The sequence below is a fragment of the Centruroides sculpturatus genome, unplaced genomic scaffold, assembly GCF_000671375.1.
Source record: "Centruroides sculpturatus isolate CEXI.00-Female unplaced genomic scaffold, Cexi_2.0 scaffold147, whole genome shotgun sequence".
Taxonomy (NCBI): domain Eukaryota; kingdom Metazoa; phylum Arthropoda; class Arachnida; order Scorpiones; family Buthidae; genus Centruroides; species Centruroides sculpturatus.
The window spans coordinates 541,150-568,716 of record NW_019384357.1 but is presented as its reverse complement, the minus strand read 5'-3'; the positions used below and the strand labels follow the sequence as shown (position 1 = coordinate 568,716).

Here is a 27,567-nt window from a genome sequence, read left to right as displayed (position 1 = left end):
TTTTTTTTTACGATTAAAATATATATATAAAGTTTATTTCAACGTCAAAAAAAATTAAAATTTTTAATATTTTTAGAAGTAAAACATAAACCTTTTTATTGAAAGACATCTTAAGAAAATCTTAACCCCATGAGCGAAGAGATAAAGGAAGATAAATGAGAAGATGGAATGACACTGTAACAGATCCTAAAAGTTATTAAAATGATGATGGTGATGATGATAAACCTATTGAGATGATAGAGTGACATGTTAAGATACCATAGGTCTTAATACATTTTAGAATAATGATGATAAACCTCCTGTGAAGATGAGATGAGACAATGCCAACTAGTTAAGATGATGATGATGATAAACCTTACTTAATTAAAGTTAAGTTTTATTAGTGCAATTTGAAAGAAAAATACATACTTTATCATTCAACATTTTTTTTTATACTGTTGATGATAATTTTGAAAGACGATACCGAAGAACTGTTGTAAATGATGTTATAGAAAAGGAAACTTTTGATTTTCTGATACAAATTGCTATCTTATTCACTAATACAGCTATTAAAGAATATTCTTAAAGTAATTCTTAAACTGTTATTAATTAAGGTAGAGCTTAAGAATTGATTTAACAATATTTAAATGTACTTTATTCTTCTTAAAAAATTATTTTATCTTATAAATACAACTTATAATGAAATACGAATATTTGTTTTCTCGTACCTCATAACATTTTCTTCAATAAATTTCCTTTATATCTGTTAAATCTTTCATAAAAATTTTATGTAAACTTTTAAACTAATAAAATAGCCAAAATTTTTTCATTTATATTGAAGTATGTAGTTTAACAAGATACCCTGTGTTTAGTTTTGATTTTTTTCTCTTCAAATATTTTTAAAACAAAAACTGTTTTTATCAGTCCATGTTGCTTTAGAAACACAAAACAAGCCTAATTAATGAGTTAGAGATGTTCTGTTGAGTTATTACTAGATGGTCTCTGTTAATCTAGCAAAACAGATAATTAAGCAAGACCCTAAATGTCCTAGAACTAAATGTCCCAGAAAAATCAATGATTACTTGTATTAAAACATCCAGCAATGAGTTACTTAACTTTCCTAGAAACATTGAAATCTGTGTGTGGGGCACCATCTGTTATGATATTTTATTTAAAAACTTTTTATATTTTTAATTATTATAAAATGGCAAAAAGCTTAATTTTCAGGGTAGGGATGGGTTTTATAAAAAAATTGTAGATGCTAATAATAAGTAAAATCTTTATTAAGTCCAATCCCACTAGGGATATGATGACCCCCATCTCCTTGGTCTATAATCATCAAAATTTAATAGCATCAATCCCTCTAATACAGAAACCTTCCTGCAAAATTTCAGAAATTTTTGATGAAAAGCATAGGAATTATTAAGCTTCAAATAAAGATAACAAAATTGTGCCCCCAACACATACACACACACACACATTCAAAAATACAAAAAACCCCTCCCACCTTTTTTGAATTTCTCAACATTTCAAGGTTCCAAGTCCAAACTGTAAAAATCTGGAATCATTTATTCACTAATTGCCATACTTTCCCTATGTTATATATAACAGAACCAGGAAAGTATTAACTTATTACATTTAACAAATCTTACATTTTATATGACTCACAATATAACAATGTATTAATACAAGATAACATGTCATAATCTGAAAAATAATGAAAACATCAACCTTACTTTTAAATTTAATTCTACAGAATTGAACTATAACAATTTTTAAAGTTATTCACATTTTTTTAATTTTTATTTCTTCTCTTCAGTTCTTATTTTACACATACAGATAGTATGAACAATTATCTTAAAATATAACTTTATCTAAACATTATTTACATCAAGCATTTGTATGTAATATTTGTATGTACAGATTTTAGTATTTAATTAATGAAATTTTCTTAACTAGAATGTTTAAGTTATAAAAAAAATGTTAATATATAGACTAGNGATGGTCTCTGTTAATCTAGCAAAACAGATAATTAAGCAAGACCCTAAATGTCCTAGAACTAAATGTCCCAGAAAAATCAATGATTACTTGTATTAAAACATCCAGCAATGAGTTACTTAACTTTCCTAGAAACATTGAAATCTGTGTGTGGGGCACCATCTGTTATGATATTTTATTTAAAAACTTTTTATATTTTTAATTATTATAAAATGGCAAAAAGCTTAATTTTCAGGGTAGGGATGGGTTTTATAAAAAAATTGTAGATGCTAATAATAAGTAAAATCTTTATTAAGTCCAATCCCACTAGGGATATGATGACCCCCATCTCCTTGGTCTATAATCATCAAAATTTAATAGCATCAATCCCTCTAATACAGAAACCTTCCTGCAAAATTTCAGAAATTTTTGATGAAAAGCACAGGAATTATTAAGCTTCAAATAAAGATAACAAAATTGTGCCCCCAACACATACACACACACACACATTCAAAAATACAAAAAACCCCTCCCACCTTTTTTGAATTTCTCAACATTTCAAGGTTCCAAGTCCAAACTGTAAAAATCTGGAATCATTTATTCACTAATTGCCATACTTTCCCTATGTTATATATAACAGAACCAGGAAAGTATTAACTTATTACATTTAACAAATCTTACATTTTATATGACTCACAATATAACAATGTATTAATACAAGATAACATGTCATAATCTGAAAAATAATGAAAACATCAACCTTACTTTTAAATTTAATTCTACAGAATTGAACTATAACAATTTTTAAAGTTATTCACATTTTTTTAATTTTTATTTCTTCTCTTCAGTTCTTATTTTACACATACAGATAGTATGAACAATTATCTTAAAATATAACTTTATCTAAACATTATTTACATCAAGCATTTGTATGTAATATTTGTATGTACAGATTTTAGTATTTAATTAATGAAATTTTCTTAACTAGAATGTTTAAGTTATAAAAAAAATGTTAATATATAGACTAGATGAATGTAACAAATATTAGATAATATATAGAAGAAATTTCACAATACCTGATAATTAGCTAATGATGCTGCTGGATTTTGTAATTGCTATAAATAAATAAATAAATATTTTTAATAAACAAGTAAGTTTGTAAAATTATAAAAAGAAAAACAATTATATTTACCTCAAGTATATTTTGATTGAAATAATTGTGTGTTTCCCACAGCTTCAACAACTGATGATAAAGAATATTTTATTATGTAATCATTTATTTAAATATCATTTTAAAAAGCTACTTAAAATTATTTACTTTTGTTAACTTAAGTCTTTTCTCTTCATCTATGCCCATGCTTGTTGTACAAAATATAGGAACAACAATTGTTTCTAGGGCTTTCTTCAAATCTTCTGCTCCCTTTCTAGTGCTAATAAATATAAAAATATATATTAACAATAAAAAAATAAAATTTTTAATCATTTGTATTAGAATAATTTGAAAATAGAATTCTATAATAAAAATTCTAAAATTGACTACAGATATATAAACAAGAAAATAATTTAATATTTAGTTCACATAACTATAACTATAGAAAAAATATTTTCAATTTAAATCAATTAAACACCCTTTTTTTAAATTATGCATCCAAGCATTGTTAAATTTCTTCCAGGCTATTTAGATTATAAATTACATAGACATAATTAAGAAAAATGCAGTATATTTACAGAAAAATATAGATTACAAATAAATATACTGTACTTTGAATTTTCATCTAGAAACAGAAGCAGTAGTCATTTCACATTAATTTTAATATTAATGTTAGAAATCTCTTGAAGAATATTATTACAAACTAGACAGATATAGTACACTGTTTTCTATCGTGGCATAGCATGTGACAAGTTGAAGTATAAGAAGCACATTATCCCAAAATCAATTATCAAATTTACAATAATGATGCATAAGAAGAGAAATTAATGACACTATACTGACACAAGTAAAAAAAAAAATCCAGATAATTTTATATTAAACTTAAACATTTCTATTGATACTGTGAAATTATATACATAGGTATGATACATATGGTTAAAGTTTTTTAAATTTAGATTGAGAAGTAATTCTATTATTCAGAAAACACTTGTAGAAAAATTGAAAACAAATATACCAATCACACTATACCTTACAACTTTTCCAGCACTAGTTTAATCAAAACAAATGTTTTCAAACCCGTTCAGAGGTCTGCCTCAGGTTAAAAATGTATTAAAATACAAATAAATAAATAAATAAAACACTTCAAAAAAGTTAAAGAGCTCTTTTCTTTAATTTGTATTTTAATACGTTTTTAACCTAAGGCAGACTTCTGAACAGGGTTGAAAACATTTATTTTGATTAAACTAGTGCTGGAAAAGTGCATAAGGCATAGTGTGATTGGTTAATTCTATTAATATTCTGTTATATACTATTAAATAATTCACAAAGAGGTAATTACATAATAAAACTCTGTTATTTGTATATATAAAACATTTATTATTATTATTGTGTTGGGTTCAGTGGGTAATACTCGGTTAAACCGGTGGCTGTGTACTATGCCGGACCAGAGTCAAGGCATAGCAACCAAAACAAAACTAAAATTAAATAAGTGTGTCAGTGTCAGTGTCAGTATTCAGGAATTTCCTAACAATGTGGCATGTATTCAATATAGTGGCCTTCTGTAGTGTGATGTATGTATTTCTATTCAATTGTAATGTTCCCAGGCTTTTGTGTAGTGTGTGTGGTATCACACCTGTACAGGAGAGAACGACAGGTACAATAAGCACCCTATCCATCCTCCACAGATGCCTGATTTCCTGGGCGAGTTCTGTGTACTTGCTAATTTTTTCAGTGCATGTATTTTGTATATTGTGAGTATTTGGAACGGCTATGTCAATAATGTATGTGATTTTATTGTGTTTGTCAATGAGTGTGATGTCTGGTCTGTTGTGGTAAATTGTTTTATCTGTGATGTCAATGAGTGTGATGTCTGGTCTGTTGTGGTAAATTGTTTTATCTGTGTTTTATTTATTATTATTATTATTATTATTATTATTATTTTTAGTTCTTCATTAAAATTATTAATAAAAAATAATATAACAACAATTTTATATTTCTAAATTTTTGAGAAAAACAGTAAGCTAAATACTAGCTTAATAGTAAGCTAAAATAAAATTATTTGTATCATTAATTAATTATAACAAAATTTATTACCAATGATGAAGAACATCATTAATAAGATAAATTAAATGAAGTTTAAATTCAAATGAAGCTCCTGGGGTTATTATCCTGCAAAATATGTTTAAAAATTAGATCAATACAAAAATCAATAATAAGAGAATAACTCTTATAAGTTCATTACATCTATAATTGTTACTAAAAAGTTAAAAATTAACCACTGACATCCTCTATGAAAGCCACATTTTTAAAATTCTAAATATTTGTAAAATAATTACAATCTCTATTTTATGAAATATGTTATAATGAGATGACATGTAAAGAATTTGATATAAAAATATGCAAATGCTGCTCCTAATTTCTTTATTTGAAATTACTTTAAAATTAGTTCTCAATGATAAGAAAAAAATATCAAATATGATGAATTTGTCAAACTTTTTTTTAAGTTGAAAATTCAGACAACTCTGATTGAAATTTTTTTATATTTGCATAATGATAAATGAAATTTGTTCAATTACAATTATTCTTCTACATGTTGTATATTTTATGAATTATTTTATTGTTCTCATGATTTCAATTTATGAAGACAATTATGTCATATCTAATTCACTATATTTATATATCTAAGTTCTAATAAATGTAAAATGCTTCAATAAAAAAAAAATAATAATAACTGAAGAAAACTATTTATATTATACATATTCTTGTTATTTTTAATTTTGCATCTCATTTTTGAGTGGGACCATTCAGAGTTTAAAAGTTAACTAGAATAAACATTCTTTTATCTTTAAAGTTATAGTAGAGCATCGTTTATCTGAATCAATTGGGGACTGGAGTTGTTCAGATAACTTATTTTTCAGATAACCGATTATGTACGAAAAAATATATTAACCTATCCCATGTTGAAATTTTTCTCTGTTGCGTGTCACTTTGCGTTGAATTTTCGTTGATGTTAAGCCTAATGTAAACTTTTTAAAATAATAATCGTGGCTATTGTATCGTTAAAAATTATTTCTTTATTTTTTACAAACAAAATAAATATATTGAAATATATAAAAACCAAAAAAATATACTTTAGAAGTTGATCTAGTATCAAAAATGTTCGATTCAGCATGACACAGTCCTCAGAAAAACACCACACAAAAGTGCCAGTGCAGCTAGCTAAAACACACACACCAACAAAAAAAAAATATTGGAGTAGCCCAAGATATAGCCAAAGATTGCAGTGCCACAGCACTAGCGAAAATTTAAATTTGCTGACTGGAATGCTTTCGGATAACTGGCTTTTGGATAAACGACACTCTACTGTATTTAAAACTTAATTAAAAAAAAAAAACTTAATAAAAGAAAAAAACAAAAGCTTGTCAGCTCTACAAAAGAAAAAGTAGAACAATTTTTGAGAACATTATACAAATCTTAAAGTTTACACAATCTTAGAATAATGGAAAAATTATTATAATAATAAAATAAATAGCACTATTAAGTTGACAAGTGTACTCTTACAGATTAATGTATAGTGCCAATATTTATATGTTGTTAGTATAAAATATACCATATTTACTCGTGTATAAGACAATCTCGTATATAGGATGAGGTGTGACTTTCAAGATCAAAATAAAGAAAATTAGACATATTAATACAATTCTAATTTTATTTCGTTTAATCAGAAATAAAATATCAAATGCATGTAAATGCACATATTGTCCCATAAAAATTACTGGCATTTTAAACTTTAAGGAAAAATCTTATAAAATCGATTGCATAATTTGTTCATGTAAAGATGGACCATTGGAACCTTTTTAGCCAATTCTTAACAGTCGAATCCATTCTCCATCAATTACACTTACGAGTTCCTTCCAATTCTGATTTACGAATAATCATCTGTTTTCACATGGGGATGGATTAAAAGTTATATTGGGTTACCATGTGATCTTGGAATTTAAATTTGGAATTCAATTCAAAAGCTTTGTTTTTCCTAATGCTATTCATCTTTATTCCTGACAATACACAAGAACAATTCAAATGATCCAGATAAAATACTTTTGATTTTAAATTAAATACCATAGGGTGAGCATGTTTGTGAACCATGTATGTAAATACATGGTTCACAAAAATTATTGCAAAAATGCAAAGAATCATTCGCTCGTGCGTATAGGACGATGTAAGTTTTTAAAGCAGTGAAAAATGAATAAAAACCTCTTCTTATATGCGAGTAAATATGGTATTCATTATGACAATATAGAGTGAATACTGTCATGTCAGAATAAACAAACAAAACAGTTTTTATAAAAATTTATGAATCTTATTAGAAACAATATATACACTGAAAAATTTTTTTAAATATATCTTAAAAATTACAATTTGAACAAATTTTTTAATACTTCACATTCTATCATTTTTCAGTAAAGAAAGTTATTGTAAAAATAATTATCAAAAAAGTTTTAAATAAGAAATAAATCTTAAAAAACAAAGTATTGATTGTAATAAACCATCCATACACCTTTCTTGCTGAGATATGTTTAATCAAAATGCTATATTATATCAAATTTATTGATATCAACCTAATACAATAGGCCATCTTCAGTTGTAACCAAAATTTGAACATATTTTGTATTGATTGTAGATTATTTTGTTTGTTAGTTGTAATTGACAACATATAAATATTGGCACTATATATTAATCCATAAGAGTATACTTTTCAACTTAATAGTGTTATTTATTATTATTATTATAATTTTTCTAAATAAAAAAAAGGATGATTTATTTATTGTTTAAGAAATATGTAGGGCAAATTTTGTAAATATGTATACACAGTAATTTTCTGAAACTATATATATTTTTAATAGAAATATGTTTTATTATGAAGAAAATAGCATATTTGTTAATTTGAAGTTTTTCTTACAAAATACAAAAAAAAAAAAAATAGTGAACATACCTTTTTAGAAGATACTGTGCAATTACATCATTATGCTTATAAGATGATGAATGATTGAAAATCCATCCTTTTCCAGCCTAAAAAGCATATTTACTCTTATATAATATCATTCCTACTTAACTGATAAAATGTATAATAAAATAAAAATTTATAATTCATATAAAAATATAAGATAGTTAATACAAAAAATAATAAAAGCAGTTGTAATCAATCAAACAGAAAATCAAATAAAATCAACAAAATGATATTTAATTGAAAAAATTATTTCATTATTATTCAAATCATTTAAACTAGTATATATTTTAATAAAAATATTCATTTCACATCAAGTAAAATTCTAAGACAAGGACATTCAGCTATAAAATTTAATTTTGATATTTTAAATAATGTTATTTTTAATACATTAGGGCCTCTGCTTTATGAGTGTCTGCTTTACAATTATTTGCTTTTATAATTAGTATACATTTACTCTTATTTTAATATCATACTTTTTGTTCATCATCTATGTGTGGTATTATATAGTTAAAACATTTCCAGAAATTGTTTCATTTTTTTTTTATTTTGATGACATGACTCAATTTATAGGATGTAGAATGGTTTAATTTATAAAAGCTCACTGAACAATACAGAAACAAATTATGGCATTTTGTAACTCCAATAAGCAGAAAAATAAAACTCATTATTTAGGGAGTGTTAATGATAATAAAATAAATCAATTAGAAAAAATGGAGATTGTTTATATACTGATAACTACAATAATTATGAAATAATGCTTCAATAAATAGTACAGATACAGGCAATCCTGATTTTTAAATGTAATTCAGTCTTAAAAATATGCACAAAACACAAACAATACACTTCCAACATTATAAAGAGTGCCAAGTTCCCAGAAGACTAAAAAGAAAAATTATAAAATCTCTTATAAAGATAGAAGTTTTTCTTTTTAGTAAGTTATTCATTTTATGTACCTCTAATTTTACTTTATGCATTTTATTCTTGTAGAAGTTGATTATTGTTTTGTTACATTTTGAGAAAAAAATTAAAGAAAAATTTTTAACCAAAAAAATTCTTAATTTCAAATGTCTGATGAAAAATATATAAACAACCAAAAATATTTATTATTCGTTATATATGAAAAGCATATTTGAACATGTAATATGTTTTTAATAAATTTATGATACAAATTTAAAATGTAATTATTATTATAAATTTATTTCTTAAGTAAGTTATTTGAATAGCAAATGTTGATTGTATAAGTTAATAATATAAATCTATTCTATTGTACTGATATGTCTAAGTAACAAAGTAAGCAAAATTTATTATTGATATGAAAAATTTTTATAATCAAACATCTTTACTACACCTGATACATTTATAGATATACATCAACCATAGCTGTTTCTAGCCCGATAATATTCGACTTTGGTTGATGTATAAAAATTTTTATTTTCGATGTAGCGGTATCTTAATGTAGCTTTAGAAAAAATTACTCAAACAAATGTGGAAGTTATATGCAGTAAAATTAAAGCAGATTACCGAAATTGCATCCTTTGTACAAGTTTCAATTATTGGCTGTAAAACTTTATCCAATTCAGTTAAATCAATTTCGCATTCATTTGCAAGTTTTTGCAATTTTTCATCTTGAGCCATTCGTATTGCTTCATCAACCTGTACCTGTAAAATATAAATTAAAATATAAATATAAGCTTTATAACATTTTACTTACTATTCATTAATTTACTAAAAATCATTAAGATTAAAGAATGAGATAACATGTATTTTATGGAGATAAGTTTGTAAATTTTAAATGTAAGCTACCATGAAAAAATATTACGTAATGAGCCTAATGCTCGAAAACAGTAGATAAAATAAGTTTTTTTCTTGACAGCATTGTTTTTATATGTTTTGAAGAAAATATTTTTTCTTCAAAACATTTAAATTATTTTTAACAAAAACTTATATTATTCGGAATTTAACTTCTTATCATTTAATTGTATATAGAAGCTGAAATGAGTTGATAAAATAAAATGCTATAAATCTAAATATAGGATTTTAAATTTCAAAATTATATTGAAGAAGTGGTACAGTCAATTTTCTTTTTTAATTTATTTTATTGAAGAAATATGAAAACAGATTCAATTTAGATTTAAATGAAAAAAATAAAGTTTTTCTCTATTAAATATTACTTTTTAAAAATACAACTTGAAGATACTGATTTCTTTTTATAATATAAATTGTATCTAAATATCCTACATCAATTCAACTGAATGTATATTACATTTATATAAAAATTGTCTTTTCACAAGAGAACTCTTCAGTTTTTATAACTGATTATAAACAAAGTTAGATTTCTTATTTAAAAAAAGTATATATAATGAGAGTAAAAATTTTGAACAAAACTAAAACTTATTACAATGTAACATAATTCTAAAATAGGCCAAACTTTACAAATGTTTAAAATGATAATTCTCTGAAAACATTGAGCATAACAGAAGTTTTAACTCCTGATATTATTTTGTGTCAGAAGTAAGCATTTTGTTACATTTAAATATATTTTGAAACATTGTAAAGTTGTATATAAATAATGAATCTCACTTGTTGTTGCTGCAGAAGAACTTGATGCTGAGCATGCAAGTTTAGTTCACTCTGACGAATTTGTTCCTGAATATCTTGAATTTGTTGTTGTAAATGCTGTTGAGGAGGTGGCTGAGATTGTTGTTGCTGCTGTTGTTGCTGTTGCTGTTGTTGCTGCTGTTGCTGTTGTTGTTGAACTTGCTGCCATGGTGCAGACTGAATTGATTGTTGTGTTATTGCATGTTGAACAATTGCTTGTTGTTCTAATGTCCTTTGTTTCTGTTTTAAGACTAAAAAAATTTAAAAATTATAATTAAAAATTATTCAACTCACCATCGATTAGCTTCCAAAATTCAGTAAAATTACTTAATTTTAATGCATTTTCAATTATAACATTACATACTGGATGAATAGTTGGATGTACCAAGGTGGAATCCTTAAAATAAAAAGAAAAAATAAATATGCATGTGTAATTAATTATTTTANTTAAGACTAAAAAAATTTAAAAATTATAATTAAAAATAGTTAAATGTGAGTAAACTAATTTATTCTTACAAAGATTTTCTTTTAAGACAGTGATTTTTAACAGCCTAACAACCAACTTCACCTTTCTTATCCAGAAACAGATACATATGCTATTCATATGGAGTAAAGTAAAACTCCAATTATCTGGATTACCCCCCAACAATGTTAAAATGAAACAGGCAGGTATGTACAAGTACTGTATATGCATGAAAATAATTTTTTTTTCCTAAATGTAGCAAACAAACTATATTCATTTGTAAGTACATTTCCACATACACTATACCAAAAGACTTACTAATACACCTTATGAACTTGCAGTTGAGTTTATTACTTCCAAACATTTTCGGTCATGTTAAATGACCTTTCTCAAGAAAAAGAAATAAGAGAAAGCAAATTAAAAAACTGTAAAAATCAAACGCTTAGTACAAATGCACAAAAAACGAACAGGCTTTTCGAATATTTTTGAATTAGCCTATAATCCGTTGCAACTTATGACGTCATCTTTAACATTGCAACGGAAGTATAAAAATCATAAAGATTACAGAAATACCTGAAAATAATAAGTACAGAGAGTTACCACCCCTGATCACCGCACATAAATGCATAGCTTTAGATATAAGGATGCATAGTATCTGCTTCCTTATATCTAAAGCAGATTTGTAAAGCAAACCATAAAGGCCTCGCAATCAACTTTCAAGAATCGACAAAAATATCGACAGCATGGTCCTCTAGCTTAATATAGACCTTAATAATCAAAGGAAGCAGATACTATGCATCCTTATATCTAAAGCTATGCATTTATGTGCGGTGATCAGGGGTGGTAACTCTCTGTACTTATTATTTTCAGATATTTCTGTAATCTTTATGATTTTTATACTTCCGTTGCAATGTTAAAGATGACGTCATAAGTTGCAACGGATTATAGGCTAATTCAAAAATATTCGAAAAGCCTGTTCGTTTTTTGTGCATTTGTACTAAGCGTTTGATTTTTATAGTTTTTTAATTTGCTTTCTCTTATTTCTTTTTCTTGAGAAAGGTCATTTAACATGACCGAAAATGTTTGGAAGTAATAAACTCCAACTGTAAGTTCATAAGGTGTATTAGTAAGTCTTTTGGTATTAATAGTATGCAGTCTCGTACTAATTTCATACACTATACTTGGACATAACTATGTACAGTACATACATACATACATACATACATACACAGCAGGATATTTAAATAAGAAAAAAATATGACTATTTTAGTAAAAAATTCCAAATATCCAGATGACAGAGATTCCAATTACTTTAAATAATTGTAATTTTAATTGAATTACATAATGTGTCTACATACACAATTTCACAATACAGAAAGAATTTTATAATTTTAATATAAAATGTCAAAATGGCATTTTTTTATTATTATTTTAATTCTTTCATTTCTATAGGCAAAAAAAATCTTTTTACATACTCATTATGAATTTATCCAGGTCTATAACAAGTGTAGCTAAATAGTGGGAGAAAGGTCCAAATATCCAAGCCAACCACCCACATTTTCTGAGCCATCACAGACTTCAACCTGAATTTCCCAGATTAACAGGATAATGCCTTTACCAGTTAGATTATCCAATTATCATCATTATTAATTTCATTCATTGTGCATCTTCCTTATAAATTTGATAATGGGCCTTTACATCATGGTTTGTCTTATATGGATAGCACATATGGTAAACCATGTGATAAGAAATGCTTACATAAAAATATAGCATTGTTATTGCAAAAATCCTAAATACTCCACAAATTTCTAAAACATTCCTTACTACACCTGTTAAGAATCACTGTTTTAAAATAATAAAGCAATTTCTCTAACATTATAGCACTCTAAAACTATTAATATTAATAAAATATTTTAAATAGAATTTTGGGCAGATACCCCATTTTGTATATTTATCTTAATTTAAAAATTTTTATTATGGTAGATTCTAAATAAAATATAATACAGAGTTGCTTTCTTTGCAAAACATATTTCTTTATCATACTGTCAATGTAATTAAATTTTTCAAAAAATTAATAATTATAAAGTAATTTCAATAATTAGCTACCATTATTTAATGATAGCATTTAAACAAAAATTCATTTAAAGCATTTGTTCAATTAAGTATATTATTAAAGAATAATTTTTGACAAAAATAATATTTAAAATATTTTATCATGAAGATAAATACAATGAATATTTAATTTAATAATTATAGAAAAATAATTTAGATTTTAGATCAAAAAATTATTTTCTTGATCTAAAATTATTATTTTTATATTTTAACAAATGTGTTTTAACTTATGCTATTCAAGTATGAGATAAATCTTTTTCCAACCTAATTACTAAAAATAAAGACTACTACTATTATTGTACTATTTACTATGTCAGTCAAGATATTTTATGAATATCTTCACATTCAGAGAAATGAATTAATTTTCACAGAAAAATAAAGAGCTAGTGCTTCTAAGTGAGAATGATAGTTTCCTAATTTTAAAGAATTTTGTTACAATTACAGAATTAACTTGAAGGTGGTATATAAAATGTTTTTACAATAATAAAACTATTAGAATAACAAACTGACAACCCCAAAAATGATCAATCAAATAGAAATAAAATTTAATGTTATCATCTAAATGGATCAATCCTTCCATTTTTAATAATATTAAATTATCAGTAAGTTTACATATTAATATATTCCATAATAAAGTACTCAGTTGTAAGTTTATAAGTAATTAAATGTTATAAATTTAAGTGAAATCACCTTTTCATAATAAATTAACATTAGTAAAACATTTGTTATGTATATTATTTACATAACTTACATTAAAACAAACTCATCTTACAAAGACACAACAATTACCAATCAGAATAATTCATTTTTCATAATGTATATCAATAAAATTCATTCAATTCTCTTTAATTTCTCAAATAAGATAACTTTATTTATGTTATAACTAATATAAAGGGACAAAGCTACAAATATATTAAAAGCTTAAAACAAACACAAGTCACAGAAAAATAGATGCTTGATACAATGCCAGAAAATTTAAAAGTAATACCAGTAACATCACTTACAACATTAAATACATGTTTCAAATAGATTTGGTTAATACAACACAAGATATATATTTTATTTTAAAATTTATAAATTTAAATTTTTAAAAACCCAATGAATTTTTAAGTAAATAAATTAAAAATAAATATATTTTCAAAATAATCATATCTGTATCTTTATATATAGATTTGTATATAAAGAAACAAATTTACTAATATTTTAATGTCATCAGAAACCTTTTTATTATTCAAATTTACTTGAATAATAAAATTTACTTTAAATTCATATTAATTTTAGATTTTCCTAATAAAACTAACTGAACTTTCATTTGTTTATTATAATGTAAAAGGATTTAATGTACACAAATACTATCTATGTTAACTACTTGTAAATAAGTTTGAAAATACCTATTTACAAACATATTAAGATATAAGAATATATTGGTGATTTGCTTTTTGTCCTCATATTACAATATGAATCTATAAGCACTAAGTTTTTGGCTCTATGGAGGACTTATCACACACTATTGACATTATAAAAGTATTCACACAGAAGTGGGTAGACCAGATTTATTATGATGACACCATGCATTTTGGACAGGCTGTCTGTCCCTCTTCAGCCATATTTGTTACATTTGATGAGTTTACAGGAGTCTACAAAAATACATGCAGTTTTTTGTTACAAACATTTAGATTTATGATTAAAATATAAATGCAAATTATATGAACATTTAGAAATTTTCAAAATTCACGATAACATAAAAATAAATGAAAACACAGGTGTACAACTAGATCCCATCTGGCACCCTAACTTAAACATCTGAAACCTATTAGACAGCAGATAATACTTATACGACCAAAACTGGATACCACCCTACAGTAGCATTGCTTCTGTGATAGAAAACATTGTTTGTACGAGCTGACTGACTGCAAAAACATGTAACCATTCTTAAAACTGCTCTTACTTCTGTAACTGTAATCTTGTTCATAACTTTGTATTATGTTTGTTTCCATAGTTTATTTACTTCACAATTAATTTCATCAAGCAACAATTATAATCTCTAGTTGCTATTTGCACAGAAAACATAATGTGTGTGTGAAAAATCCCAAAAATGAAGTCATCCATGCATTACCAACAAAATAGAATTTACCATTTATGTATGTATAAAAAATGTCATTTTGAACTATTTTAATCGTAAATCCATACGTTTGTAACAAAAAGCTGCGCATATTTTTGTAGACTCCTATAAACCCATCAAATTTGACAGATATGGCTGAAGAGGAACAGACAGCCTGTCTGAAATGCATACTGTTGTCACAATAAATCTGTATATACCCACTTCTTTGTTACTCCAACAATGTCAATAGTGTTTGATAAGTACTCCATAGAGCCAAAAATTTGGTGCTCATAGATTCATATATAAGAATATAGTCTTGAAAGCTTATAGATGATGATTAGTCATTAAATATCTAATTATTTTGTAATTATCTTGAAAATTTTGACTTGTAACTAACAGTTGCAAATTTACCAATGTTCATATTACTGTGAAACAGCAAACTTTTAGAATGTTATCAATTTACCAGTAATTTTTGAATTTTGACTCTAAATACAAAAATTAGCACACTAGTAATTATTTAGTTGCCAACTAATCCATGAGTTGAAAACTAAGCAATTACTAATATGCTAGATCCAATTATATAGCTCTTCTATTTTGAAAAGTAACAGTTTTGTTCTTGAAAAGCAGAGCATTCTGTAATTTTCTTACTTGCTGTAATGCAGCTAATGCAGGCATTCACATTTAACTAAATATGTTTCAATTTGTCAACTGAAAAGTTGTCTAACTAAAATTTAATGCAAACTTTTCTATTATTCAAGATGTGTACTTTAGATGTTACTGGTAAAGACAGAAATTGTTTAAACTGTAGAAAACTGTTTTAACAGTTTAAACAACATATTTGACACTTCTGTCTATAACAATACATAAAAGTGTATACAAATAAATATTTGGCTTTAAAAACTTATCAAATGTCTATCTAGTTTTACCAAATTCATCAGCAAAACAATATANAAAAGTTCATCATTCATTTAGAATAATTTTATGTGATGCTTCAGTTTACATTTTGTTTATTATACTGAATTTTTGCACTAATTTCAAATTAATTTTATCATTATATTTCTAGATTTTATTTATTTAAAATTTCTTAATTACAAAATATGCTGATTAAAGCAATCAATACTGGAAATACAAACATAATAGCATCTGTATAACATATGCAAATATGACAGGATAAAACTAGAATGTTGACATAGAACATAAGTTTTCTGTTATAAAAGCTAAGTTAAATTCAGATGCCATTAAACTCACTGATCAAGATTAAGATAATACTCCTTGATTTAGATTAAGATAATACTCCTCTATTAATTATTGTTTCTTATACTAGTTTATAAATACTATAGGTAAATTTTAGAAGGTTTCATTATCTCTCTACAAAATTCTATGTCCTTAACCAATTCTTTAAGAATTAATTTCCAGAATGTAATAAATACATATTTCAATATTCAATATTTTCAACAATCTAAAGTAAAATTTATTTGCTAGATGAATAGCAAACCAATCAAAAATTAGTAGAACAAACATTCATTATTCTTGTAATTTTGTACAGACATTCAGAGATATGCAGATAACTGCAAATTGTCTGTGTTTAAAGTTAAATTGAAAGTGGATGCAGATTATGCAATAATGCCAGTTATTTGCTGATTTTAATTTGCAATTATGAACATCAAACAGCTTTTCCTTTGTCTAAAGTCATAGTGTGTCTTTAGAAAACATGAAAAATTCTTTGCATAACTAAACGATCGCCTTAAATACTCGGGCTATAAATCTGCTAATTTTAATAAATAATACTAAGTAATTTGCTACTAGAAGTAAACATTAAGACCCATCTCTTATCTAAATTAAGCTTGAGTATTTAAGGCAATTGTTTGGCTATGTATGTATATCTATATATTGGGCTTTGGGTTCTTTAATTCTTTGAGTGTTATAGACATCCATAATGCATAAAGGCTTTTTCACCATTATGAATTTCCAAAAAACTACTGTAGATTTATTTACTTATGCCATATCTGTAGTCTCCTCGTTTTCTGTAAGTCAATCCATGCTGTGATATTATTAAGCCCCTCTACTTAAAGTTGTATGTTGAAAGCTGATAAATTTCCAGTAGTTTCTACCTCTGTTTATAATGATAACATTTCAGCGAACTATTTAGAATCCATTGTTGATTTTATCATATGTTTTAGCTTGTTCAACCAAAGAAAAACTTCTCACTGTCAATTCTGATAAACAGTTAGTTCTGTTGATAGTAGTACTGTATAATAAAATCGCAACTAATATTTTGTTTTTATATAGACATTATTATGGTTATCAACTGAAGAGAGACTATTATTGTGTCAAAATGCATTTTGTGATCTTTATTATGTACATGTTAAAAGAGCCATAGTTTATTATAGAATTTTATTAAGGTGTTAACAATCATTACAGAATTTGCAAATTAATCTCATTGTCTGGTGTGATAAGCCTGTATGTATCTATTTATTTGTCTGTATATGTGTCTATTTATTTAGAATAAGTATTAAATAGTATTAAGGGCTAAAAGCAATATATTATTCAACAGTATTTGTCTTTAAATGTCATTGTTAATTAAAGAAACTGTAATGCTAAATGAGCATTTGTGGTATCAATGTTTATGTAAACTTCAATTAATTCGATATAACCACAAATAAAATTCAGTATTGCAAAACTAAGCTTATTTTATATTAAACACTTGCTTAAGAAAGAATAGAGGATAAAGATTCCATAGCATGTGTTTAGTAAAAGCTCAGAATTTTCAGTACTCAGTTATATTGTGCTGTCAGATATATCACACTTTTTCTTTGTCTCCTGACAAGTGCAATATAACAAGGGGCTACTGTACTTTACAATTAAGAAGATATGAAAAATCAAGATGTAGACTTTCAAGTTCTTGATTCTTCATATCTAGGAGAAAGTCAATATGAAGAATATCCAAATTAATAATTTCTTATGTTCTCATTTCACCAAAACATACATAGCAGTGTCAGAAGTCACAGTAGTAGCTTCAGAAACATTTATTCCAAATTCATTACATATTTTAGTTGATACCCTCATCAGATAAATAAAGACACAACAAATATTTTGACTGGTGTCTGTTACATTAAGATAGTCTCCACAAATAACTATCTTAATGCATAAATGTAATGGGTATGAAAATTATATATATAGTACTGTACATATCTAGATCAGGAAGTTCAGATTACAACCAAACCTTTTTCTAAAGTTCCACCAAAAAATAAAATGTAATATCACAAATTAAAAAATATTTTTGACTTCTTTACATTGTCCTTCCTAGAGTATTAGCAAATGCAAACAAAAATTAGGACAAACACAATTTTATATTACAAATTTCCAAAAAAATTCAAAAATTCAAGCATCAAAACATGTTCCAGACATATGTAAATCAAACATAATACAAATTAAATATGTTAGAGATTAAATCTTTTATGCTAATATATGAAAAAGACAATGTAAAATATGAAAAAAAACAAAAAAACATTTTTAACTTTTGGTATTAAACATACTCACAACACAACTCAGTAATTTTAATATTTTTTTTTAACTGTTAAAAAATTTTTAAAAATTTTAAAATTGTTGTAAACCTATTAGTGGGTTTACAATAATGCTTGGCATTGTGATTTGCAATGATAGGAAGAGCCAACATATTGTAAACTATTTCAAAATACTAAACGAATAACTTTTTTTGAAATTTTATTCCTTTCAATAGTTTTTAATGGTTTACAACAATTTTAAAGAATTGAATTGTGTAATTAAGTCCAAAATATCTATTATATTTGCAAGATAGTCATATATGAAAACTTTGTGGAAAATATATGACAACTGTAATTGTGGAAAAACACCAAGATGCTAATTTTGGTAACAGACATCAGTCAAAATACTTGTAATGTCTCCATTCATTTGATGAACTAATATAAACAAAACATGGAATAAATTTGGGGAAAATGTTTCTGAGGTATTGTGAATCTTTGAGATCAAAACCTAAGACAAACCATTAATTTGGATATTCATTACACCTTATTAATTGCAAAAGTTCATCATTCATTTAGAATAATTTTATGTGATGCTTCAGTTTACATTTTGTTTATTATACTGAATTTTTGCACTAATTTCAAATTAATTTTATCATTATATTTCTAGATTTTATTTATTTAAAATTTCTTAATTACAAAATATGCTGATTAAAGCAATCAATACTGGAAATACAAACATAATAGCATCTGTATAACATATGCAAATATGACAGGATAAAACTAGAATGTTGACATAGAACATAAGTTTTCTGTTATAAAAGCTAAGTTAAATTCAGATGCCATTAAACTCACTGATCAAGATTAAGATAATACTCCTTGATTTAGATTAAGATAATACTCCTCTATTAATTATTGTTTCTTATACTAGTTTATAAATACTATAGGTAAATTTTAGAAGGTTTCATTATCTCTCTACAAAATTCTATGTCCTTAACCAATTCTTTAAGAATTAATTTCCAGAATGTAATAAATACATATTTCAATATTCAATATTTTCAACAATCTAAAGTAAAATTTATTTGCTAGATGAATAGCAAACCAATCAAAAATTAGTAGAACAAACATTCATTATTCTTGTAATTTTGTACAGACATTCAGAGATATGCAGATAACTGCAAATTGTCTGTGTTTAAAGTTAAATTGAAAGTGGATGCAGATTATGCAATAATGCCAGTTATTTGCTGATTTTAATTTGCAATTATGAACATCAAACAGCTTTTCCTTTGTCTAAAGTCATAGTGTGTCTTTAGAAAACATGAAAAATTCTTTGCATAACTAAACGATCGCCTTAAATACTCGGGCTATAAATCTGCTAATTTTAATAAATAATACTAAGTAATTTGCTACTAGAAGTAAACATTAAGANCTTTGATCCTCTTGAACATGTTTGTAAACACATATTGAAGTTCATCTTATAACATATTAAATTTCATGTTTGTAAACACATATTGAAGTAACAGATGTTCCTTATTTTGCATTTAATGTTCAATTTCAAGTCTTCAAGCATCTTACAAGCATCACATACATTTGGAAATACTAAGTAATTTGCTACTAGAAGTAAACATTAAGAGCCATCTCTTATCTAAATTAAGCTTGAGTATTTAAGGCAATTGTTTGGCTATGTATGTATCTATATATTGGGCTTTGGGTTCTTTAATTCTTTGAGTGTTATAGACATCCATAATGCATAAAGGCTTTTTCACCATTATGAATTTCCAAAAAACTACTGTAGATTTATTTACTTATGCCATATCTGTAGTCTCCTCGTTTTCTGTAAGTCAATCCATGCTGTGATATTATTAAGCCCCTCTACTTAAAGTTGTATGTTGAAAGCTGATAAATTTCCAGTAGTTTCTACCTCTGTTTATAATGATAACATTTCAGCGAACTATTTAGAATCCATTGTTGATTTTATCATATGTTTTAGCTTGTTCAACCAAAGAAAAACTTCTCACTGTCAATTCTGATAAACAGTTAGTTCTGTTGATAGTCAAGAAACATGATGTTATAATTGCAATGCTAATAATATGACTAAAGTGAATTATGACAACTAAAAATTACACATACTTAAATGACAACCCTAACTCGACTATGCAATATTTCACCTTGTCAATGTTACACTCAGCATTTAATCTTGGGGAGCTAAGTTAAACAAATAAAAAACTTTTTGATGTGAATTTAATAAAATTCCTACCTTGTGTGACTGCTAATTCATAAGTAGTATAGAAATAGAAGACACAACACAATATAAATAAAAGAAGAAATATTAATCAGTAAAAAATTTTTGGAAACCTTTTTAGCATTTCTTTTCTTTTTCTTTGGAGGTGCCAGGGCCCCTTGGCCTTCCTCTGGGTGCACCACTGCACCTTGTTCACACAAATGACATTAAGTTCCACCATTTTGCTAATTAAATCCGAACTAAAGATCAGATCATTACCATTTTGTTTTATTTGTTTTATTTTTTAAACTCTACAGTGTAGAGTTTAAAAAATAGTTAAAATTATTTTGTAATCTCTACAGTGTAGAAACCATTTTAATATAAAATGGACTTCTGCACTGTATTAAAATGACATTCATATGAAATTGAAATTATTATTAAATAACTTTTGTTAGAAGACTAGTAAAATAAATATATAAACAAGATGAAAAATTTCATCATCCTTTGGATGCTGTTCTTGGATGCTCCGACCATTAAAATCCATTAAGTCTTACTACAAAAAGAATTTCACCTTGCATTGAACAATTTTTACAACACTCACAAGTTAAATATTTTGTGAGATCGCAGGTTTGATGATCTCTTTGTAAGCCTAATTCTCCGCTGCAATAGAAAAACATCGCTTGAAAATGGAGTGAATGACACACTTCCCGTCAACAAATGTTAGAGAATTCTAACAACAGACTGTCAAACGATAACAATTTGATGTTAAGAGAGGAGAAAGTTAAATGTTGATCAAATAAACAGAGTAGTCTTGCAAGTCCACAACCAAAAATGGGCATGACAGCTGCAATAAAGCAACATTTTTACATCACCTCTAAACAAACACCTGCGAAATCAACCTTCATCTCTAACAACAGCTGATCACATGGTCAACTTTTCCAGGCCAATGAGAATAAAAAGAGGCAGATGCGAAAGTTTGGGGTGGAGTATCTGGAAGAAGTGGAAATACATAGACATAGGTGAAGGTAGTGAACATCACAAGCAAAGATAGAGGAATTCAATCAACAAACTACCTGGTGGACCACACACAGCAGACCTCATGGACCAATGCCATGTCAAGGGAACAATGCCATACAGAACCTACCGATCCATCTGCTATCAAGCAATCTCCAGAAAATGACCATATACTCCTCCACCCACTGGGAAAATAGCATTCTCCCTCTGAGGTATTTCTGTTAGCCGGTGTTTGTAAACTCTCTCTCTGATTCAAGATGTGATCTCTCATAAGCCTGACCGCTCTCATGGCATAGGTAGTAGAGTAGTTGTGACGCCTTATAATATTTGATAATATCCTCATGTAATCACCATATTTAGTCATATAGCTTGTATTTTCTCATATATCCTAGCTTAGATATATATTAAACTTTTGTTATGTTTGTTAGATCTGTTTGCCTGTCTCTCACTCAGGAAACAGACACCCCCTCGACTTACCCGGACGCACTCCCCACTCAACAGTTTAATCGACCCTCCTATACACATTTATTTAAGAATTGCAAGTTAGGATGCAATTTAGCATTATCCTAACTGGTGCCAGTCCTGATCTGACAATCCTGCTGACCCTCCCTCGAAAGTCATCCCCAGACAACGAGATAGAGTCTCACCGACCTGTTGCTGAGTAAGTGGTCACTAGGGATCACCCCTTGGCCTCTGGCTAATCTCACAATTTTATTAATATTATAAATCACTAACTGATTTCCTAAATATCAGGCTATAATAAGGCTAATTAAACGATTGTTATAAAGTAATTTGACACTAGAGGTAGACGGTAGGCACCATCTCTTAAGTAAATTAATAATTATTAATATTAAAGCAAAAACAAAGCAATAGGATAAAAAATTTTGTCATTTGGTCATCACCTGTATTTCCAACAAGAAAGTTTGAGTATTTCATTTTCTATTTAATTTATTTTACAATTTTATCTAATTATTGGCAAAGTGCTAACAAACTGAAATGGAAATTGAAATATGTCCACACTGAAATGTTTGTTTTGGATGACCTAATTTACATATTTTTAGTGAAACTAAGACAGTATTTTCTAAACTGCAAATGTATCACACTTTCAATTGTTCCTCCAAAACTGTAATGTATACATTAGTGCAGATTATATTTTATTTCCACTCTAGCAATGTACTGTGTGATACATGCCAATGAAAATTATCCACACAAAATTGCAGTATATAATTTTCTTAATAAACAGTAATTTTCACTTGCTTGGAAATAACGTCTAAAACTTAACTATGCTAAGTTTTCAAAAATATATGCCAGAACTATAGACTCAAAAACAATTCAAACTATTTCAATGCTAAAGAAAATGAATCATTACAATCGTCACAAAATTTTTTTATAAGTTTGTTTTTTTTTTTTGTATATTATATACTAGGGTTTCACATTTCCCAGTCTTTTGCTTGTCCCAGGATTTCAGGAAAAAAGTGAACTGTTTCCCGGGATAGAATTAATTAGTTTTAAGACATACAAAATATCTTGAAATCAAATGATATAATTATCTTTCATTTTTAAAAGTAATTTAATACATTCTGCAACCTCCAAAATCATATTAATAATGTTGTGTAAGATATATAGTATATTAAAAATTACCTTTGATTTATGTAGAAATTTTCACAAATAGAAAAAATTTATTAAAGTTTGCTGGAAACTGCATACAACAACAAAAAAAAAAAGCTTTGAATTGAAAAAAATTGAAAGTTGAATTTAAAAAAATGAACTTAGATCAAACTTCTAACTAAAAAGGTAATTTTTGCATTTTAAATAAAACATAATACAAAATATTATTGTAAATTTTTATAATAAGATTTTAAAAAGCAAAGATGGTCAATATTCTGATCACTCAATCTGATTCTTATTTTAGTAATGAAAAGTCCTCCTACTGAGAATGCCCTTATGATTCAATTGATGTGAATGGAATCATGTTTAATGCATTTAAGAGAAGACAGATGTTGTGTGTTTTTTCATCTGTAGATTTCTAGTTCATTTTCGAGATTGTAGTACTTCTTTTGCTCTCTAGTATTCTTGATTTGTCTACCTCGACTGCTTTAATAGAAATACAAAGTTTATATATAGTCCAATAATTCAGCAGTTTGTTTGTCTTTAATAATTAGGTTTATGAAGAAAAACTTCATACTTGCAGACTTCGTACTCGTTTGTATCCTTGCCCAATTTGCACAACCTGGCATTACACAGTTATTGAAGCTACTGGGCATGGTTAAACAGTTAAGACAGTATAAGCACAATTATTCCAGATATTACAGATTCTGACAAGTAAAGAATTTTCAGAGTCCTGCCACAAATAAACTACATATTGATTATTGACCATTTGTGACATGCCATAATGAGGAAAAATTAAAAAAACTAATAAGTAGGTTTAAAATTAATAAATACAAATGTATTCTGATAGTTTATGAGTTAATTATACTTTCTATTTGCAAAATATCCACAACCTTAACACAAAATAAGAAAAAAGTGAATTTTTAAGAAATTTGCAGGATTTCCTGGGATGAGAAGAATTTCCTGGGTTAAAAAAACAACCAGGATCCTGTTTGAGAAACCCTAGTATATACTCAGCCATTTGTAATTTTGCAATAAGTGGTTTCTGAAAACAGCACATAAATTGAGAACATCCAGTAAGAAATATTTTAACATGTACTGTACGTATATCAAAATTAGTGTGTCCCAGAAAATTTCTACTCTTATTTAGATACAATGACTTTTTGACTTAGATATTAAAATTACATAATAAAATAAAATACTCTTCAAACCTTTAACCGGAGTGCTTCTATTTTTAGAATTGCAAACGTTTTCGTCGCCCCTCCTGGGCTCTTCTTCAGGCTATAACGAATGGGCCTTTAATATTCAAATAAACATTCGATATGAATCTCTTCCAAATTCTATCATTTGAAATCGTTCTGAAGTTGAACGATTTCAAATGATAGAATTTGGAACGATTTTAAATGATAGAATTCAGAAGAGATTCATATCGAATGTTTATTTGAATATTAAAGACCCATTCGTTATAGCCTGAAGAAGAGCCCAGGAGGGGCGACGAAAACGTTCGCAATTCTAAAAATAGAAGCACTCCAGTTAAAGGTTTGAAGAGTATTTTATTTTATTTTATTTAAACACCGGTGTGTAGAGAGATTGTATAAAATTACATAAATTTACAATAATGCACAGTAACCTTATTTACAAAAATTAAGAGGCCAGTGCAATAGCACTCCATTTTACCATTTTGTTTTGCTGAAGAGTAACAATTGATCATCCATTGAAAAGTGCATAATTTTTTTTTACTTTTATACTTCATCAGGATGGGTAACATAGGAGAAACTTATAGAGAGTTCATAAGTTACTCTCAAGAGTTATTCTAATAAGCTGATTATTGCCATTTTGGGTATTACTTACATTATGTACAAATTTTAATTCCATAAGAGATTTTGGAATGCATTGCAACCCTTGCATTAATTAAGAAGTCACTGTACTAAAAAGACATTATAAACTACATATACTGTATTTACCATATAAGATGCTGTCAGATGTAAAAAGCACCTTAATTTCTACATGCTTATCTACAAACTAGATCAGTTGTCAACATTCAGTGTGCACTTTTTGGACATCTCCATACAGCTCAGCAAAGGTGGGATAGAGATGAGGGTATACTACAAACTCAGCTTCTTGCCATTATGTATACCGGCAGACTCTGAAGACCCATATCCCTATAAGATTGCGACATATCGGGCATTTACACATAACTTTAGATGAGATGACATGGTCAAAGAGCTTAAACACCTAGAGGATATTGCCACAGATTACGGGTACAAAAGGGACTTAATTCATAGTTTAGCTAGTGACTTCTATAAGCGTTGCACCACCACAGACCAGGGAGGTCCAATGGAATTCCTAATTAGGAACCAAATGCAAAAAGTCACAAAGTACAACAAAAACCTGCATTCCTTATACAAAGAAATAGCACAAATGAGGGAGATCAAATTAGCATACACAAAGATGCAAACAATTTACTCACTACTAAGGAATGCGAAAGACACACCAGATAACTTGTGGGCACCAAGAGTGTACAGTGTCCTGATCAGGGACCACAGGTTCCAGAGAGACTTAGTCTATATTGGATCGACCAAAAGGTCTTTACAAAAAAGAATCATGGAACATATATATGACATCGACAAAAGAAAGCACACCACCACCCTGTCAACATACACCACAGATCCAGATATACACGCCAACTTAGAGAACACTGTTCTCATCACTCTCATAAGAAAATCACTCTGGACTGACCATATCAGGGCCCTGGAAACACTCGAAATTTATAAAGCAAGCAGATCAAGGAATTGTATAAATTTCAAAGACAACAACACAATATCATATGCGTGGTAATACACATATGAAGAGCATCTCCATCAATAACTATATATTTTTCACATAAGGATGAGCCAATGCATTAATATACAGATATGGGGAGGGGTCTTTTGTCTACACATTACATCTAGCACAATTATTCAAATTAATTTGTATTCAAAAATGTTCGAATTCTTGGCATTCCATAGTTGGAACAATTATGAACCTAAAGCAGATCTTGGTAGAGAATCGTAAACGTTCGTTCATTTAGTTGAATTTGTATCTTACCAGAAATCTAAAGGTTTAGAAGTGATACACAAATTTTTCTTGAAAAATAGACTACTGAAGAATTTATGTAAATTTATTCAGTATTTATTGCACAGTAGAGTAAGTTTTATATCCAAGATATTGAAGTCAGAACCTCTTCAGTTTCAATGTTAGGCTCTTCTGAATCAATAGTGGATTCAATAGCGAAGTTGAGGCTGAAGTTTTAAATGCGAAAACATGTATGTCAGATTTTAATTAAATTTCTTATGACTGCTGTTTATATATAAATATTATAAAGTCTCTGTAAATCCGCACGAAAAATATATAAATTTTCGGTTTAGCGGTAGACCATCACACAGCAGATAGCTAATTACTTCTCTTTATTTAATCACTGTATATATTTAATCACTGTATATAATAGGACCGAAATGCATATACAGTGATTAAATAAAGAGAAGTAATTAGCTATCTGCTGTGTGATGGTCTACCGCTAAACCGAAAATTTATATATTTTTCGTGCGGATTTACAGAGACTTTATAATATTTATATATAAACAGCAGTCATAAGAAATTTAATTAAAANAGACACAGTTACCAGATTATCTCATCTCTAAAGGATTATGGCCCCTGAGGTCACCAGATCCAAGTGTATGTGATGCTTGTAAGATGCTTGAAGACTTGAAATTGAACATTAAATGCAAAATAAGGAACATCTGTTACTTCAATATGTGTTTACAAACATGAAATTTAATATGTTATAAGATGAACTT

The 27,567-nt window shown here is 27.1% G+C and overlaps 1 protein-coding gene across 1 annotated transcript in view; it reads right to left on the bottom strand.

Annotated features, from left to right (window-relative positions):
• The window catches only part of LOC111640095 (calcium homeostasis endoplasmic reticulum protein-like), a 92,947-nt gene that overhangs the window by 45,123 nt on the left and 20,257 nt on the right, over positions 1–27,567 (bottom strand). The window contains exons 6-12 of the mRNA XM_023386096.1: positions 10,695–10,963; positions 9,636–9,773; positions 8,100–8,176; positions 5,201–5,275; positions 3,275–3,386; positions 3,149–3,199; positions 3,033–3,071 (exon numbers count right to left, since the gene is read on the bottom strand). Of these exons, the coding sequence (XP_023241864.1) occupies positions 3,033–3,071; positions 3,149–3,199; positions 3,275–3,386; positions 5,201–5,275; positions 8,100–8,176; positions 9,636–9,773; positions 10,695–10,963 (761 nt within the window). The remainder of the gene's footprint in view (positions 1–3,032; positions 3,072–3,148; positions 3,200–3,274; positions 3,387–5,200; positions 5,276–8,099; positions 8,177–9,635; positions 9,774–10,694; positions 10,964–27,567) is intronic.